The sequence below is a fragment of the Schistocerca gregaria genome, chromosome X (assembly GCF_023897955.1).
Source record: "Schistocerca gregaria isolate iqSchGreg1 chromosome X, iqSchGreg1.2, whole genome shotgun sequence".
Taxonomy (NCBI): domain Eukaryota; kingdom Metazoa; phylum Arthropoda; class Insecta; order Orthoptera; family Acrididae; genus Schistocerca; species Schistocerca gregaria.
In genome coordinates this window covers 642,680,485-642,701,193 of record NC_064931.1, presented here as the reverse complement: position 1 = coordinate 642,701,193, position 20,709 = coordinate 642,680,485, and the positions used below count along the sequence as shown (strand labels likewise).

Sequence of the window (20,709 nt, the reverse complement as noted above, 5' to 3'; positions counted from 1 at the left end):
CAGAAAGTGGATTTTTCCACTCCTCTGAAACTGGGGGAATCATTCTGGGTGCTGTTTTGGACGAATTGATTAGGAACGCAACCAAAACTCTAGTTTATGAAAAAAAATTATTTGAACTTTAGTTTTGAGCTTGAAATAGGTTTCTTCATGTCATTTCATTCCAACCACGACGTAATGCATCTTTCATTGTAGATCGAAGGGTTCTTATGGTGATGTACAAAAAAGGCCCAGTTTTAAACTTGCATCACAGTGTGAGAAACCTACTGTTGTCTACAATACTTTCGTTAATTTTTCCATGGATAAAACCTAACGGCCACAACAAAATCAGAATACTCACCGTCATATCATTACATTACCAGCACCGAAGGTTTTTTAATGGCATCTAAGTGGAAGTTCTTACAGTTAGGTGCATTTACTTTAACAGCCGACCAATAAATTTCATTACTTTTTTAAGACTAGAGCTTATTTACCTATTGTTATTATTAAATTATATATTAATAACTTCAATATAAGCCAGCTAGTGTACATGGACACACACACACACACACACACACACACACACACACACACACACATGCACGCACGCACAAGGAACATGCATACACGGCTTTCCTGTCTCTCACGTTTTCTCCCGCTAGCTCCAAGGACTTACACTACGCGCATCCTTAACGTATATTGTTTCTTGGTTAGCAGGTATCTTAATTTAGTCTTTTTCTTACAGGTGACAGTCTCACCGTATCATGAATTTGCATAACACCCTAATAATACCATAACTCTGTCCCCATAATAATGTTTGTCGGTGTTGAACACAGGATGTGATCGATCTGAGTCCAAAGGAATGATGTAATTTATCATTGAAAACTATTTGCGCTTTACTGTGGTTGGCCAGAGACTCCGCTGTGCTAAAATTTCGCTGACGGTCCCCGAATGCAATCCTTCTCTTTCACTGAATTACAGTGCTACCACAACACACTAAGGTGAATGCTATTCGTCACGCTCGCGCCAAATCTATAAAAGCTCATCTGAATTCCACATCCTGTATTGTGTCCCATTATTCCATGAATTCCTCTTCTGCTGCTTCACATACCAATTCTGGCTTTATCTGTATCACTGCGATCGTCCTTGCAAATTAATTTTCGTACAGCGTCTGTATTGCAACGCGACTATGGATGACAAGTGTTCTCATCTTTAAGTGGTTCTTTCTGTCATTGGATTCTGTATCTGAGATCTAACTGAGATATTATCTTCCTGTCTTCCAGAGTGGTTATGGGATTTCATACTTCCCTGGAAATTCTACACTACAGTGTCGGGTATAATATGGTGGTGCGTAATTTAACTACGTCAGCGCGTGAGAAACACCGATCTGTAATCGAGTTTCGAATTGGAAGATTTCGTCCACATATGGAACACCGTGTTCTTCAGCATGACAATGTCAGACCACACACGCAAGCGCTGCGACATCTGCAACGATCCTACGCCTTGGTTCGCTGTCATGTATCATACTCCATAGAGTCCCAGCGTTAGAGATAGGACGTCAAAATTTTTTAAAAAAATCGGTGTTTCGATACGTAAAACACACACGTTCGAGGAAATGTAAGACATCTTATTTGGTCTTAAGTGTGACTGACTGCAGAGCCGACTTGACCCCATCCAATTGTCATCTGTTTCCAAAACGTAAAGCACATCGTCGAGGACTTCACTTTGATAGTGGTGAAGCGATGCAAGCAGAGGTGAGGTTGTGTCTCCATCAACAAAGTCAAACATTCTTCAGTAACAGTATCTAGAAACTGGTCTCTCGTTGGAAGATATGTGTTCGTCATCGGGGTTACTAGTTGAGAAATAAATACGTAGACATGAAGAATAAATATGTAGAATGTTAATAAGGTTTCATTTATTTAAAAACATTTAAGAATTTTCACATACAGAATTCGGAGGCATTGCTTCCCGTAGAATAAAAGTCTATTAGTAGACTGCCATGACCACAAGTAAATCAACGTGTTCGGAACTAAGTCAAGTGTGACTGAATACTGTGGGTGGAGAACTTTCAGAATATACGCTAGTTGTTCGTAATTGCTGGAATGTTATTTAGCATACCCTCCACCTGTACAGTTTAGTGTAACAGCGTGTGTTGTACGGAAGCCGTGTGACGTGTATCTGGACTGTGAAACAATGCCAAAGTGAGTAAGCTGTGTTCGAATGAAGCCCTCACCCTTTATTATTTAATGCGCCCGGCGTAAGGTTTCGGCACACGGTCCATCTGTCCAGAACAGTTTGTTATGGTACGAGCAGGAATAAGATACCGCCAACTACACGCGTTTGTAGTCAAATAGGACACTTACATGTGTCACAATCTTTTGATCTGTTGAAGAATTTCCATAGACTTATGGCTTTAAAGATGTCAGCCCCCTTTGCAAAAAACCAGACCTCATACTATTGAGTGCATCTAGAGAGAAATGAATGCATCGAGTACCCAGTCCTAACCATCTCCACGAGCTGTTGAGCATGAAACAGGATGGCTCTCCAACGCTTCCGATGTCTCCTGGAGTCTATTCGGTGATGCGTCCATTGTTATGAAGTACACGGTATCTCAAATACAATTGCTCGTGAGTGTGCACAGCAATGGTCAGTAAATGCTGAACGGAAACAACAACAATATCGATAAAATTTTAAAACGAAAAGGAAAAGATTCGAAATTACCTGTATAATATGTTTCTTGGAATCTCGATCATCTTCACCTACGGCCCAGGTGAATAGTCCACCCATGTTGTAACGGTTCTGTAACGTTTCCAGCGATTTCTGCAGGCTCCAGTTCTTAATACTGAAATTACCAGTAATGTTCCACCCTCCAATTTTCTCGAGAAGGTCCAGCATTGGCTTTGGCCCCAGGGTTTCTATTGTGTCGTTGACGTCCAAGCAGGACATATAGTACAGTTTCGCTTTGCGCTCTGCCTCACTCTTGAACTCTGACATTGGCTGCTCTGCAAAAAAGGTACATGCACATGAAGTCGTATAAAAGCGATCACAATTAAGACTTGTTCAGATCTTTTTAAGTGAAAAAATTGCCTTTTTAGCTTAGTTGTAAGATATAATTATTCCAAAGCTTCATGGGAAATTTAATTTCGTAATATGAAAACCTTTTCACTTACTTCAGTGTATAAGAGTTATTTTTGTTAAAACAAGAACATTCTTAAGCGCCATTAACAATTCAATAGAGAGAGTGCACTGTTGTATCTAAAAATTGCAACACCTACTGATAATGGATACAAACGTACAAATATTACTTTACCAGAACATGTTATTCCATATACGTCATAATCAGAATGCAAGAACCGAACAAGATGGCACAGTGCTTAAAACTCTTATCGGCCAGGAATCGAGTCCAATTCTCCGAGTAGACATCCTGATTTGGATTTCCCGTAGTTTCCCTAAAGTACTTCACATGAATGCTAGGCTTTTGCTCCAACGAAGTCACCATCAGTCTGCCTATGTCTAAGAGGGTTAATATTCAATTTTTAACTATCAAGACGTCAACTGAATATTAAAAAATAACTTATCTTTCTTGGAATGCTTTTGTCACACTTGCAGATTATGTTCAGAGGTCTCTGTTTCTACTTGAGGCCATTAAGAGTGAATATCGCGCAAATTGTTGACATTTCGTAATCTTGAAATGTTATAGGATGCCACCCCCCTGTTTTGTAAAATTAGAAGTTAGTTACTTGGCCACACAACTACCTCAACAGTTTTAAACCATACCATCTCATTCATACTTATTGTATAATAATATTATATACTACTGGGCTTTAAAATTGCAACACCGTGAAAGCCGCATGCAACAAGCATAAAATTGGCATGACCTTGAACTGCTTGCTTGTACTGTGTGGTTATAATTAAACTGCAGCTTCTCACGGAATTCCAGTGTGGGTTGTAATTAGCGTATGGTAGCGAAACTTGGAAGACATTCTAATGCGTTAATGCGGAACCGATTTACTCTGGAAGAAGATTAGTTCCAATTTTGGTCACTAGGTGCGAATACGATACCGTGAATGCAATAAGGACATAGAAAAATGTTTCCATATGCAGTAGGTTAGGAAGGAGACGTGGGCAAAATAGATCGAACAATTGAGAAAGACATAATGTTGATTTTATTATTAACCGCCGCTTCCACATTTCGTTCAATACAAGCACCGGAGACGTCGACGAGATGCTGTACAGAACCAGATTTCCACCCGGTAGCCAAAATTGGAACTAATTTGTTCCACCGTAAATCGGTGCAGCATTAATTCATTAGCATATCTACCAAGTTTCGCTGTCATACGATAAGTGCAGCTCGCACAGGACCTTCGTGAATAGCAGCACTTTAATTATAACTTCCCGGTATACGCAAATGATTAAGGAATAATGGCTCTGAGCACTATGGGACTTAACATCTGAGGTCATCACTCCCCTAGAACTTAGAACTACTTAAACCTGACTAACCTAAAGACATCACACACATCCATGCCCGAGGCAGGATTCGAACCTGCGACCGGAGCAGTCACGCGGTTCCGGACTGAAGCGCCTAGAACCGCTCGGCTACCGCGGCCGGCAAGGAATAACGCCGTCTGCGTTCTGTATGTAAGATAATATTACAAATCGGGTTTGTCACTAATAAATACATTACAAATGTTGTTTCTTAGTGAGAAAATTTTGTTTTGCCTCAAATAAGAAGGAGAAACAACTAACAGCGCGTTTTGCAATTCGGCAGCGGCAGGATCGTGACCCATCGGAACTCCGGTCTATCGATCAGTGAAATTGCTGCTCTCATTAGTTGGGATATCATAACTGTTGTGCGAATATGGAATCGATGGGTTGAAGAGGGCCATTCTCGACGCCATGCATGATATAGACAGCGCAACGCGACAAGCGCCCAGAGGACACACATTATTCGCTCGACCGTGCAGGACTGTACAGTGACGTCACATAGGCCCCCCCCCCCCCCCTTAGTAAATGAACTTGTTTGTAACAAGACAAGTTAGTATTAAAACAGACAGTGCTGCGATGTGTGGAGCATAACGGACGTTCAGCGCGGAGACGAGTGTTGTGATTTCTCTTACGATGTGTTTCTTCTTGCTGTTAAAATTTCAGTAAGTTCAAACAAGTGAACACACTTCAAACAAATAAGGCGAGGCTTGCCGACAAAGATGCGCCTATCGACAACACTGTACACATGAGTAGCTACACGCCATCTGTTCATCGATTCCTGATTCTGCGTACGTTATCGCGATGAACGTAGATACACTATGTGATCAAAAGTATTCAGACACATACGTTTTTCATATTATAGGCATTGTGCTGCCACCTACTGCCAGGTACTCCATATCAGCGACCTCAGTAGTCATTAGACATCGTGAGAGAGCTGAATGGGATGCTCCGTGGAACTCGCGGACTTCGAACGTGGTCAGGTAATTGGGCGTCCATTGTGTCATACGTTTCTACGCAAGATTTCCACTCACCTAAACATCCCTAGGTCCACTGTTTCCTATGTAAGAGTGAAGTGGAAACGTGAAGGGACACGTACAGCACAAAAGCGTACAGGCAAACCTCGTCTGTTGACTAACAGACACCGCCGACAGTTGAAGAATGTCGTAATGTGTAAAAGGCAGACATCTATCCAGACCATCACACAGCAATTCCAAACTGCATCACGATCCACTACAAGCACTATGGCAGTTAGGCGGGAGGTGAGAAAACTTGGATTTCATGTCCGAGCGGCTGCTCATCAGCCACACATCAAGCCGGTAAATGCCAAACGATCTCTCGCTTGGTGTAAGAAGCGTAAACATTGGACAATTGAACAGTGGAAAACCGTAGTGGGGAGTGAGAATCACGGTACACAATGTGGCGATCCGATGGCAGGGTGTGGGTATGGCGAATGCCCGGTGAACGTCACCTACCAGCGTGTGTAGTGCCAACAGTAAAATTTGAAGGTGGTGGTGTTATTGTGTGGTCATGCTTTTCATGGAGGGGGCTTGCACCCCTTGTTGTTTTGCGCGGCACTATCACAGCACAGGCCTACATTGATGTTTTAAGCACCTTCTTGCTTCCCACTGTTTAAGAGCAATTCGGGGATGGCTATTGTATCTTTCAACACGATCTAGCACTTGTTCATAATGCACGGTCTGTGGCGGAGTGGTTACACGACAATAAGATCCTTGTAATGTACTGGCCTGCACAGAGTCCTGACGTGAATCCTATAGAGCACCTTTGGGATGATTTGGAACGCCGGCTTCGTGCCAGGCCTCACCGACATCGCGCCAGGCCTCACCGACCGACATCGATACCTCTTCTCAGTGCAGCACTCCGTGAAGAATGGGCTGCCATTCTCCAAGAAACCTTCCATCACCTGCTGGAAGGTATGCCTGCGAGTGTGGAAGCTGTCATAAAGGCTAAGGGTGGGCCAACACCATATTTAATTCCAGCATAACCGATGGAGGGCGCCACAAACTTGTAAGTCATTCTCAGCCAGCTGTTCAGATATTTTTGATCTCATAGACTATGTATGGAGTCTCCGAGGAGAACTAACGATATCCAATTGCATTCGTCAGCGTCATAACAGGGCCAGCTCCTGGCGTGTTGGTATGCCGTTGGGTACACAACATGATCATCCGAGCGCACAAATAATTATGTGCATAATAGGTTACGAGAGGGAAGACCGAGGCCGCCTTTTATACTTACAAGGCACAAAATGATGATGACGACGACGACGACGATGATGATGATGATGATTATGATTATGCGTTCTGTCCCTTAGGCTGGTCCATCACTTCAAATTTAGCATCCTCGAATCCACCCGGTATTCTGTCATTCTTTTCGTAGCTGCGTATGATGCATTTATCTTGATATCGCGAATTAACTTGTATCTTCTACTGCCTCTGGTCCTTTTCCCTGTCACCATTCCTCTGAGTGTGTCCTTTATTATGCAGTCCTTTCGCATCGAGTGTCCTAGCCAGTTTCTTTTCCTAGTATTAACTGTTTTTAAATGTGTTGATTTGCTTGATGTTACTGAAATTTTAAAAGCAAGAAGAAACATATTGTAATAAAACCTGAATAGTTTTTTCATTGCTATCCAGAAAAGAAGTGAATGGTGAAAATTTGTTTTTATTTTGCTGAAACCTACGCTTTTAAAATTTGTTACGGTCCAGCGTGGAATTTATTATTTGCTTTATAGGAACTATTTTGTGATTGGTATTTTAATAGTTACGGTAAATATCTTCAATCCCCTACGCAGCGCAGCCAGTACAGTGAAACTGGTTTGGAGAAAAGTGGAAATTGAATCCCTTCCAGCCCTCCATTGATTATTCTTCATCACAATATTCCCCAGATCACTTCGAACTAATGCTGGTCTGAATTCTTCAACATCGTAACACCTACTGTCTCGGAAGAACTCGATGTAGAGGTAAGGCTTGACTTCAGTAAGCCAGCTTCTCCGCTCCTTCCTTTACCTGTAAATCATAATGGTAAGGGAAGTGTTTCCACCCAGTGTAATTAAGGCAAATCTACGAAAAGATTTGAGTTAATTATGCATTAAAAACGTAAGTTTGAGACATTAATAGTTAACTGGGTTTTAATTGATACAAATGAGTTCATAAAAAAGAAAAAAAATTTTAATAAATACAGCAATCATCCACTTTGTTTGGTGTGTTTATTTAAGCTAATACGCGTTTCGGGCTTTAGTTCATCTTCAATCAACGTAATGCATATTTGAGTCTCCAATCAGTACATGGCTATAACATTGACAGCACACTGGATGCTGCAGATGCTCTGCACAAATTAACAATTTTGTTTGGCTGCTACACTTCGTGAATTGTATATTTACGATGTATTGCTGTTTCGGTGTACTTACTTTCTACTCTGCTGTTGTTATTCCGATTCTCGCCGTTACGGATGTTGTACAAACGCTATTTTTCTTCTGTTTAATACAGGGCAGTTGCAGCATCCAATTTGTTATCGATGTTGTAACTATGTCCTAACTGAGGACTCAAATATGTATTACGCAGCCGGCCGGTGTGGCCGAGTGGTTCTAGGCGCTTCAGTCTGGAACCGCGCGACCGCTACGGTCGCAGCTTCGAATCCTGCCTCGGGCATGGATGTGTGTGATGTCCTTTGGTTAGTTAGGTTTAAGCAGTTCTATGTTCTAGGGGACTGATGACCTCACATGTTAAGTCCCATAGTGCTCAGAGCCATTTGAACCATTTTTTGTATTACGCTAACGAAGATGGGTGAAAACGCGAAACGCGAATTAGCTTAAATAAAAATACATAGCAAAGTAGCTGGTTGCTGTATCTATTAAAATAATGTAACCAACAACCACGGAGCTCAACAGACAGTCAAATGGGTAAATTATTGTAAAAGTAAATAAATAAAGCCCATGACCCTTAAGTATGTCCGCAACACAAGCAAATTGCAATTTTTTTCTGTATTTCCAGGAATGTGGCTGGCGTAATATTGGTTTTAGTAACCTCGTTAATACCTTAGTAATGTATGTCAGAGAACATTCCCTAAGACGAGGCAAGTGCTACACAGGCGCTTCTATTCTTAAGGATACTTTCCTTCATAAGCCCCTGTGAGAACTTAGTGTCCATAAATAATTAATCTAAGCCTAAATCACTGGACATTCAGTGATTTAAAGTAAAATAATTGTTCCTTTAAATGTCTTCTTTCTACTCTAAACTCAGCCATCACGGACGGCTCACTATACGTACGGAAGTTTACAGACGTCTATCAGAGTATCAGTTGAAGTTATGTCATGGATCCATGTCAGGTTGGACAATTTGAAAATTTTGAGTCACCGCTCATAGTCCATAGTTTTTCCGAGAGTAGATTCCATTCCTGAATTTAAATTCTGGTAGGTCTGCAAAATACTCATCTTCGGTTGTTATAACCTCTGTATTTGACTCAAAACGTTTTACCGCCACGAATTTCTACAGCTGTGCGATATGCGAATTTCAAAAGCCCTAAACAATTTAGTTAGTAGACTGATCGTTCCAACAAAGCACATATCAACCTCCAGTTTTTCCTTTCTTAAAATTCATTTTTAGAAAGTTCCAGTGTCCTGATGAAAGATACTTTTCTTCAATACAGGACTTTTTTTAACCTATATCTTGTATCCAGTTGGATCTGAAAACTTGCTAGTCATCGCTTTACATCTTCTAGGCAGTCAGGAAAGGCAATCCTTTTCCCTTGTAGAAAACACTAGAATTTTTTTTTGTAGAGCCAACGGCCGTTTCGTTTCTGGCTTGATGCGGTGGACTCACCGCTGAGTCAGATAAACAAATTTGTGCAGAACGTTAGTTGGATTGTTTCTAAATTATTCAACTGTTCGTCGGTCTACGACCCTTATAAAGTTAACAGGAGAGGGAAGGAAAGAAGGAGAGAGAGAGAGAAAATGGTTCAAATGGCTCTGAGCACTATGGGACTTAACATCTGAGGTCATCAGTCCCCTAGAACTTACAACTACTTAAACCTAACTAACCTAAGAACATCACACAAGTCGATGCCCAAGGCAGGATTCGAACCTGCGACCGCAACGGTCGCGAGGTTCCAAACTGAAACGCCTAGAGTGTGTGTGAGAGAGAGAGAGAGAGAGAGAGAGAGAGAGAGAGAGAGAGAAGATTCAAAGAAGTTATATATTTGGATAGTGCGAGAGCATCACTGAAATGCTCAATACATTAGTGTAGGAAACGTTGCAAGAAAGGTTTTGGGCATCGTGGGACCTTACTCTTAGAATTCCAGAAGTACATGTTGCAGTACTCTGTGAAGTATTACTTTCTCCACGACAAACTTGCTAAATGACCACGCGTGAAAATGTAAAAATTCGTTATTATAGAGGGGGATACTGACAGCGTTTTTACCTCATACCAGTCTTGTGTTACAAGAGAAAGGTAAAATTTCTGGTACACTATCTACCCTCTGTAATGCACCTTACGTGCTAACATTGTTCAGATGTAGATGAAGGATTTCCCTAAAACACACTGAGGTTATATGTTTTCTATATCGGAGACTGTTAGGAGAATTCTTGCAACTAATCGAAAGAGGTAGAAGAAGTTCAGGCCATCTGAAATTCAAAAGAAATCAAACTCTTTTTGCTAGCGATTACCAGGCACAATCAACTTAAATGAAGTGCCTCATGCAATATTCTACCGCTGTTCACAGAGGACAAAGCCCTGACGCATGAATCGATAACGGAAGGTGAATGCTGCGGACGTGATTAAAACTTTCGGAGCGCAGTTCCCAGCAAACAATGCCGCTGAAGCCGCGTTTAGCAACGACACCTGTCGTCGGTGTGTGGAACTGAACCCGATCTCCACAGGCAACATTTCGGAGGTTGTTCAGCGATATATGTTTTGGTGTCAGCAACGGTGATCGTCTGTGCTTCGTTATAGAGTAATAGTGTAATTGTTTCTAATTAGGTTTGTTATCCAGTTGCCTTTGTTTCCCTGAAAATGCTTTCACAGCAGTGAAAAAGCCTGTAATATGCGATCAACAAAACGTACAATAGTAATTCAAGAACTCTCAGTGCTAAAGTGTTGTGATGTGGCATGGTATTCAGTGGCCAGGTGCATATCGGATATCTCTTCCTCAGTAAACATATTCATACTGGTGTGTATCACAGTTTGACCGGAAAACCGAACCCTAGCGAGAACCGGCAAGTACCGAGTGTTAAACTGAAGACGAAAAGGAAAGTGTGCATTTCTGTCGGCAACAGCAAGCGACGTGAGTAAATCGAACAATTTCGTTTCCAAACAAGACACACAGCACACACCACTGACATTTTCTCTGTTGTACAGACATTTTCAGTGTAACAAAGATACAGAGATAGAAGATCGCAAGAAATCAAACGAAGTGTAATTACTGCGTAACGAGCCACCAGACACCCCAAATCCCTTATAACGAAATACTCAGAAAATAACTTTGAACGACCTTCGAGATTTAGCTGGAGGTCGGATTCACCTTGTACACACATGTAAGGCAGGAAAAATGATGACGTTATCATTCATTAATGGTGCCAGTTGCAGCACTTAGCTTATCACATACGTTAAAATTCTCTACCATTTATTATTTTGTGATGTTCCTCGTTGTGACACTTCTCTGTCCTCTGCTGACAATGACAACGTGCATAGGAACGCCTGTATCGCATTTTCTCTTTTACAAACTCACTATCTGCAATTATGTCATTACAGTTCGTACAATCTCTAGAAACAATCTGCCTCTTTGCTGAAGGCGACTGGTGTATCGTTTAAGTACAGTTCCACAAAACAGAAAGGTCGTACATGAACATCTACTCTACTCCGCAATTCATAAGTGCCTGACATAGATTTAATTTAACCACTTTCACTCTATTTCTCTACCGTTACACCCCCAGACAGCGTGCGGGAATAACTAAATTTTCCATGTGAGCTGCGGTTTCTCTTATTTTATTACGATTATCATTTCTCCCTATGTAGATGGACGTCAACAAAATATTTTCGCATTCGGAGGAGAAAGATGGATATTGAAGTGTCGCGAAAAGATCTCCTCGCAACGACAAACGTCTATGTTTTAATAATGGCCACCCCTGTTCGTGTATCAGAACCTCCCTTCTTTGAGCTTTTTCGATGTGCTCCATCACTTCTATATGGCAAGGATCCCATACCTCACAGCAATATGGTATCAGAGGACGGACAGGCTAATGTAGGCAGTCTCTTTTGTGGATTTGTTGCATTCTGCACACCATTATCTAACCTCATACATTTTCTTAAGCATCAACGACTGGCAGGAACCAGTGCTTTCCACGGTCATTAGAACGCGCAATTACAAAAACTGTATATCATATCGTCCAATGAATTTCATTTTCAATTAGTTATTTCAGCGTGGCCTCGACCGAACAGACCGAAATACCTTCCTTCCCCCTCACCCCTAACGCCACCCTTAATGGATACTGATTAACTTAAATTAGACAATTTTTTTCTTGGAAGTTAATTCCAGTCACACATGAAGCGCCAGTATGTCAAACTTTATGGTAACCATATTGGAATAGAAATATAATATACATCAAGAAATAAACAGCTGTAAAATGTTCACAACGTTAATAACTATGTTAAAGTGAGAAAACTTAATGTTATTTTCAATGTAAAATACAGGGTGATCAAAAAGTCAGTATAAATTTGAAAACTTAATAAACCGCGGAATAATGTAGATAGAGAGGTAAAAATTGACACACATGCTGGGAATGACATGGGGTTTTATTAGAACCGAAAAAAAACAAAGTTCACAAAATGTCCGACAGATGGCGCTGGACAGCAAAACTGCTACCTTGACGGGTGAGAGGTATGCCGATATGTTCCAGAATCGCATCATCCCCAGCCTGGCTGATAAACACCTGCTGGAACGTGCGATGTTTATGCAGGATGGCGCTCCACCCCATATTGCTAGACGCGTGAAAGATCTCTTGCGCGCGTCGTTTGGTGATGATCGTGTGCTCAGCCGCCACTTTCGTCATGCTTGGCCTCCCAGGTCCCCAGACCTGAGTCCGTGCGATTATAGGCTTTAGGGTTACCTGAAGTCGCAAGTGTATCTTGATCGACCTACATCTCTAGGGATGCTGAAAGACAACATCCGACGTCAATGCCTCAACATAACTCCGGACATGCTTTACAGTGCTGTTCACAACATTATTCCTCGACTACAGCTATTGTTGAGGAATGATGGTGGACATATTGAGCATTTCCTGTAAAAAACATCATCTTTGCTTTGTCTTACTTGTTATGCTAATTAATGCTACTTGATCGGATGAAGTGCCATCTGTCGGACATTTTTTGAAAGTTTGTATTTTGTTAGTTCTAATAACACCCCAAGCCATTCCAAGCATGTGTGTCAATTTGTACCTCTCTATCTGCATTATTCCGTGATTTATTCAATTTTCAAATTTATACTGACTTTTTGATCACCCGGTACATTTATACACTTACAGTCATTATAAAATGCATGGTAGAAGTTCAGCGGACAATGTGTAACATTATCAGCTACCAGTTGTATACCAATGGGAACTGCGTGGGTTTCCAGAGAGCTGTAATACCAACCACTGAGCGAGATCGAGCAGCCGCTATGTAACAGAGGTTTCGAAATGAGCAAGATTCATGCCCTGTCCGGTAATTCTGAATTAATATTTCCTATATTTTCTTAAACCACAATAGGAAAATGCCGGGATGATTTCTTAAGCAGTTCTCGCCGCTTCTTACTCCGTTATTTCTATTGACAAGAAAACCATGCGACGTCTTGTCTAATATACGTCTACATCCATACTCTGAAGACCACTGAGAAGTGCAATCGAATATGGAGTGCGGGAGGAAAGGCAGCTGTAATACCTCTGTGCACGCCATAACCCGTCTACATTCGGGAGGAGGACGGTTCAAATCTGTGTCCGGCTATTCAGTTTAGGAAGAGGAGGAGGAGGAAGAGGAAATTAGTGTTTCATATCCCGTCGACAACGTGGTCATTAGAGACGGAGCACAAGCTCGGATTAGGGAAAGGATGGAAAAGGAAATCGACCGCGCCCTTTGTCAAAGGGGCCATCCTGGTATTTGCATGCAGTGATTTACGGAAATCACGGAAATCCTAAATCAGGATGGCCTAACGTAGGTTTAAACCGTTGTCCTCCCGAATATGAGTCCAGTGTGCTAATCACTGCGCCACCTCGCATGGTAAGTTTAGATTTTCCGTGATTTCCTAAATCGCTCCAGGCAAATGCCGGGATGGTTCCTTTGAAGGGGCCCAGGCGATTTCCTTTCCCATTCTTGATACAATCCGAGCTGGTGCTCCGTTTGTAATGACCTCGATGTCGACCGGACGTTAAACCCAATCTTCCTTCCTTTCTAATCGCTCTAATCGTCTCTTCGCTGTTCTTATGAGTGCGGTACTTAGGGGACTGTAGTATACTGTTAGGCTCGTTTCACACTGGGACACTGGTGACGGTCACTGACAGAGATACATCCGTTTGGACTGGAGCTTTCACACCGGGACACTACACTGCCTCACGGGGCCACTGTGACCCAGCAGTGACTCCCCTCGCCACATGTGACGGACACGGTCACTGTGTTTACAGCTGTCACAGCCAGACATGCATTACTTTGAATTGGAGTGTTCACACTGGGACACTGGTCACAGACACAGCGCTGCAGATTTGCCAACCGACAGGCAGTCATTTCTGAGACAGTGACGCGAAATATTCATTGTTCATTATACTGTACACACTGTAACCATGAGTTTAGATTTGATTAACACGAAAGATTTTGTAAGTGAAGCCGTCCTGCTATTTGGGTTGTCAAAAGCGATGGCTGTAGTAACGAACTGATAAAAACGAATGCGTGGCAAGAAATTATAACGAAGTTTGTGCCTGATTTCAATGAGTAGAGTATGGATAAGAAAAACAAAATTGGTATCTTCTTTTTTGAAATTTAATACCTTATTTTTCGAACCATAAAACGCTAGCGAAATTTAGTTGCCACCCCTACGAGTTCATTTCACTAACTAATCATTTGGCAATACCTTTGAAATGAAATGTCGTGTGGCCAGGGTAGACAGTTCGCCTGGTGCAAGTCTTTCGAGTTGACGCCACTTCGGCGACTTGCGTCTCGATGGGGATGAGATGTTGATGATGATGAGGACAACACAACACCCAGTCCCTGAGCGGAGAAAAATCTCCGACCCGGGCCCCTTGACATGAGATTCCGTCACGCTGAACACTTTTTTACCGAGGCGGACACGGACACCACTGATCCGAGAGTATTCACCACAGTCACCGGTGACCATCACTGGCGACCGTCACCATTGTCCCAATGTGAAACGGGCCATAGATCTCGCTTAATACTGGTTATGGAATGTTTGTAAGTAGGCTTTCGCGGAATAGCTGCCATATTTCTTCAGCCTGCTTTAGCTACGACAGAGGCTATATGATCATTCCATTTCATACTCCCACAAACGGTTACAGCTGAGATAACTGGGCCATTAGTAATGTGCTTTAACCATCATATACCACGTGTTTACATTTTCTGAACAACGTAACTGTACGTTTCTGAACAATGAAAGCAAGTTTCTAAACTTTACATCACTTCAAAATCTCATCAAGTTCTAGCGAGCTATGTGTGCAGCATTTCTCATTATAGTTAACTGCATCATGTGCTGTAATCTGAAGTTACTGTTAGTAATATCTGCCAGGTATTTATTATAGGACATGAACAGTAAGGGGTCTTAATGCACTTACTTACAGCTAGCCTGACATTACTGCTAGACTCATCGTTGACATATGCATGTACCTTTATTAAACTGTGTTTGTGTGGTACTGAGAAGCGTTTGACGTAGATGCAAGGCTTTTAGGATGTCATATGAGATGAACGCGATTTTGGTTTAGCGTGACGGGTGTTTCCCGAATCCATGATGGCTGCCATGAAGGAGTTCATTATTTTCACGATTTATCATTTTATTTGAGCCCAGAATACGTTGTAAGACTCTACAAGAGATGTCAATGACTCTGTGGGGTAGGTTTGTGGCTCACTCCCACTACCTCTTTTTTTATACGGGTTTGATGTGTCTTGTTATCCAACCAGTGGGCATATCTTTTTGTTCAATGGAACTACGCTATCTTATGGTTAAGAGAGGGGTAACGAAACAGCAAATTCTGTATAGAATCTGACAGGTATTTCCTCGGGCCCTGTGGTGCTTTCCAATTTTAGCGATTTCAAATGTTTCTCAGCAGCACTTATACTTATATCTATACAATTATTTTTACAATGAGTGGCCAAAAGTCATGAGAAGACATAGATGTGATGACACTAGTGAGTCACTCGTCTACCGTCGCAACCTATGCGATGCATTTCTCTCCGTGCAGAGTTGAGTGCTGGTAACGAGGGTTCCTTACGTAAGACTGGCTTGACGAAGCTCTCCATGCTACTCTGTTCTGTGCAAGCCTCTTCATCTCCGAGCAACTACTGCAACCTACATCCTTCCGGATCTGCTTACTGTATTCATCTCTCGGTCTCCCTCTACGACTTTAACCTTCCACCCCCGCGCTTCCCTCCAGTACTAAGTTGGTGATCCCCTGATGTCTCAGGATTCTACTCAGTACCTCCTCATAGTTACATGATTTACCCATCTAACTGTCAGCATTCTTCTACAACACCACATTTCAAAAGCTTCTGTTCTCTTCTTATCTAAACTGTTTACCACTCATGTTTCATTTCCATACATGGCTAAACTCTATAGAAATACTTTCAGAAAAGACTCCCTGACCATTAAATCTATACTCGAAGTTAACAAATTTCTGTTCTTCAGAAAAGCTTTTCTTGCCATTGACAGTCTACATTTTATATCGTCTCTACTTCGGTCATCGTCAGTTATCTTGCTGTCCAAATAGCAAAACTCACCTACTACTTTCAGCGTCTCATTTCCTAATCTAATACCCTCAGCATCAACTGATTTAATTCGACTACATTCCATTATCCTCGTTTTGCTTTTGTTGATGTTCAACTTGTATATTCCTTTCAAGACCGTGTCCATTCCGTTCAACTGCTCTTCCAAGTTATTTGCTGTTACTGATAGCACATTACAATGTCATCGGCAAACTTAAAAGTTTTTATTTCTTCTCCCCGGACCTCAACTCCTACTCTAAATTTTTCTTTTGTTTCCTTTACTGCTTACTCAATGTGCAGATTCAATAACATTCAGGGGATAGGCTACAATCCTGTGTCACTCCCTTCTCAAACACTGCTTCCCTTTCATGACAGTTGACTCTTATAACTGCCATCTGGTTTTTATATAAGTTGTTAGTAGCCTTTCGCTCCATTTATTCTACCCTTCCTACCCTCATAATTTCAAAGAGAGTATTCCAGTTAACATTGTCAAAAGCTTTCTCTAAGTCTACAATTCCTATGAACATAGGTTTGCCTTACCTTAACCTATCTTCTAAGAGAAGTAATCGAGTCAGTATTGTCTCTCGTGTTCCTATATTTCTTCGGAGTCCAAACTCACCTTACCCGAAGTCGGCTTCTATCAGTTTTTTCATTCCTCTGCAAGGAATTCGTGTTAGTATTTTGAAACCATGTTTATTACACCGATAGTTCGGTAATTTTCACACCTGTCGCCACCTGCTTTCTTTGCAATAGGCATTATTATGTTCTTTTTGAAGTCTGAGGGTATTTCGCCTGTCTCATACATCTTGCTCACCAGATGGAACAGGTTTGTCATGGCTGGCTCTCCCAAGGCAGTTCTCAAAATAATGGCTCTAAGCACTATGGGACTTAACATCTGAGGTCATCAGTCCCCTATACTTAGAACTACTTAAACCTAGCTAACCTAAGGACATCACACACATCCATGCCCGAGGCAGGAGTCGAACCTGCGACCGTTACAGCAACGCGGTTTCGGACTGAAGCGCGTAGAACCGCTCGGCTACAGCGGCCGGCTATTAGTAGTTCTAACGGAATATTGTCTACTCCCGGGGCCTTGTTTCGACGTAGGTCTTTCAGTGCATTGTCAAATTCTTCACGCAGTATCATATCTCCCATCTAATCTTCATCTACGTCCCCTTCCATTTCTAATATTTCCTTCAAGTTCATCTTCCATATACAGATCCTCTATATACTTCTTCTACCTTTCGGCTTTCCCTTCTTTGCTTAGGACTGGTTTTCCATCTGTGGTCTTGATATTCATTTAAGTGGTTCTCTTTTCTCCAAAGGTCTCTTTAATTTTCCTGTTGGCGATATCTATCTTTCCCCTAGTGAGATATGCTTCTAAATCCTTATATTTATCCTGTAGCCATTCCTGCTTAGCCTTTTTCCGCTGCCATTTAATCTCATTTTTTAGACTTTTGTATTTCGTTTCTTCTTCTTCATGTATTGCATTTTTATATTTTCTCCTTTCATCAATTAAATTCAATATCTCTTGTGTTACGCACAGATTTCTACTAAGCCCTCTTCTTTTTACGAACTTGATCCTCTGCCGCCTTCACTATTTCGTCTCTCAAAGCTACCCATTCTTCTTCTATTGTATTCCTTTCCCCTGTTCTTGTCAAATGTTCCCTAATGCTGCCTCTGAAACTCTCAACAATCTCTAGTTGTTTTAGTTTATTATGGTCTCATGTCTTTAAATTCCTACCTTTTAACAATTTCTTCAGTTTTAATCTACAGTTCATAACTAATAAATTGCGGTGTGCCCTAGGGAATCTCTTCCAATTAAAAATCTGGTACCGAAATCTCTGTTTTATCGTTATATAACCAGTGTGAAACCTTATGGCGTCTTGAGGCCTCTACCACGTATTTAACCTTCTTTCATGATTCTTAATTAGCAGTCATTAAATTGCGCTCCATTTAAAGTCTGTCAGGGAGCTTCCTCTTTCATTTCTTTCCCTCAGTCCATATTCACTCACTATTTTTCCTCATCTTACTTCTCCTAATATCGAATTCCAGTTACCCATCACAATTAATTTTTTTCTCCCTTAACCATCTCGATAATTTCTTTTCTCTCATCATACAATTCTTCTATTTCTTCGTCATCTGGGGTGCTAGTTAGCAAATAAACTTGCATTATTGTGATAGGTGTGCGGTTTGTGTCTATCTTGGTTATGATAATGTATTCACTATGCTGATCACAGTAGCTAACCCGCATTCCTATTTTCTTATTCGTTATTAAACGTACTCCTCCATTACCCTATTTGATTTTGTATTTATAACCTTGTATTCAGCCAACCAAAAGTCCTGTTCCTCCTGCCACCTAACTCCACTAACTCCAATTATAACTGACTTTAACCTATCCTTTTCCCTTTTTAAGTTTTCTAACTACCTGCACGATTAAGTGATCTGACATTCCACGCTCCTGTCCGTAGAACGCCAGTTTTGTTCCTCTTGATAACAACATTCTCCAAAGATTCGAATGTGGGACTATATTACCTCCAGAATATTATACCCAACAGGTTCCACCGTTATTTAACCATACAGCAGAACTGTATGCCGTGGGGAAAAATGACGGCTGTAGTTTCCCCTTGCTTTTAGCCGTTCGCAGATCCAGCACAGCACGACCGTTTTGGTTGATGGTACAAGGCCAGGTCAGTCAATCATCCAGACTGTTGCCTCTGCAACTACTAAATAGGCTGCTGCTCCTTTTAAGGAACCACACGTTTGCCCGGCCTCTTAACAGATACCCCTCCGTTGTGGTTGCACCTACAGTGCGGCAATCTGTATTTCTGAGGCACACAAGCCTCCGGCAAGGTCCATTGTTCATGGAAGGGGTGGGGGGTGGGGAGGAGGGAATCAGGGAATAGGCTTCTTATTTATTACAGGGTTCTAGCAATGAGTTAGTGCGATTATACTACAGCGCAGGTGTAGCAATACTGATAGTAACGGAAAATACCGTGGATTTATCAATCTCTGTATAATAGTTTTGTGTGGTTCTCACACTGTTCACTGCACGTTCTCTCTTTTCCTTGACACAGTGACTGGGGATGTGTCCTGCAATCGATGCTGAAATAGAGTCGCTAATCTATTTTCTGTCTTTTCCTCGTACAGCCCTTGTACATATATTTGTTAATATCAAACTGGGTTCCGTCAATTGTTTTGATTGTTTTTCTACTTCAAAATTTTAACTATCTGTTTGAGCTTGACATTATTGATGTGAAAGGAAATGTTTTGTGGATATTTTCCAGTTTTATTTTCTGACTCATTGTATATTTTGAATTTCATCATATGAGGATGTAATTAAAGATCACTGAGTTTAAGAAGTGGTGTACAAATAATATTTATTGGTACAGTCTGCATATACTAATATATTTACTGTTTAGGTAACAAAGTAATCGATCTCAAAATACTGAGTGAATAATACTCAATCGCTCTATCGTTTAAGATAAAATAAATTTCGTGTACTTCCTGTAAAATTTAGTTTCTGGGGAGCTCATTTTCTCAAAGTTACCTACTCAGTGGGATGATAAATGACAATTTCAGAATCATGTCCCTTCTTGGATAAGTTTCTGCGGACACTTACGCAGTAGTGTAAACATTGTCTCTGCGATATCTAAGATCTACCCTAGCGCTATTGACCCCGGAAACTCGAGAAAACCGTAATGGTAACGGAAACATGAGTAATCTACCATATGCTATGAGCCATATGTCTCTTACCGATTACCACCCATTGTTAAGTCGGAAAACTTGCGACGTCCTGCCATCTTCACTGCTCACCTATCTGTAAAACATAGCTCCGATATCGAGTCTCCAGTCGCGCCATGCGCTTCATCTACCCACAACATCCGGATCTCAGAGACGGCACATCTTCAAAAGGGACAACCTTTTCTGTGCCTTTTGACCAGTGAGTTTATTTTTGCCGCAGTTCAGTTTATAATATTATAGCAAACATTAGAGGCTTCGTGATTCATTAACGTATAATAGATGACGTATAGAACATGGCCTATGACGAAGCGAAAATCAAATTAGAAACCAAACATACTAACGCCGTTGATGCATAATCCCAAGTAATACGAAAAATTAAATCCGTAGTAAAGCAAGGTTCTGTGTACTGTATGGAACATGGAAACAGACTTCACAGAACAACGGTAAGTGAATTGTTCCTTTGCGACTCGATATTCGTATGTTTTGTGTGGTTCTCTTTGTCTTATAGCGAGACGGCGTGGCGTTACTTCTAGTCGACAGCGTG

At 41.4% G+C, this 20,709-nt stretch overlaps 1 protein-coding gene across 4 annotated transcripts in view; it reads right to left on the bottom strand.

Moving 5' to 3' along the window:
* Positions 1 to 20,709, bottom strand: part of LOC126298667 (endothelin-converting enzyme homolog) — a 368,726-nt gene that overhangs the window by 97,213 nt on the left and 250,804 nt on the right. For all 4 annotated transcript variants that reach the window (XM_049990097.1, XM_049990099.1, XM_049990098.1 and 1 more), the window contains exon 5: positions 2,698 to 2,978. In XM_049990097.1, coding sequence (XP_049846054.1) covers positions 2,698 to 2,978 — 281 coding nt within the window. The remainder of the gene's footprint in view (positions 1 to 2,697; positions 2,979 to 20,709) is intronic.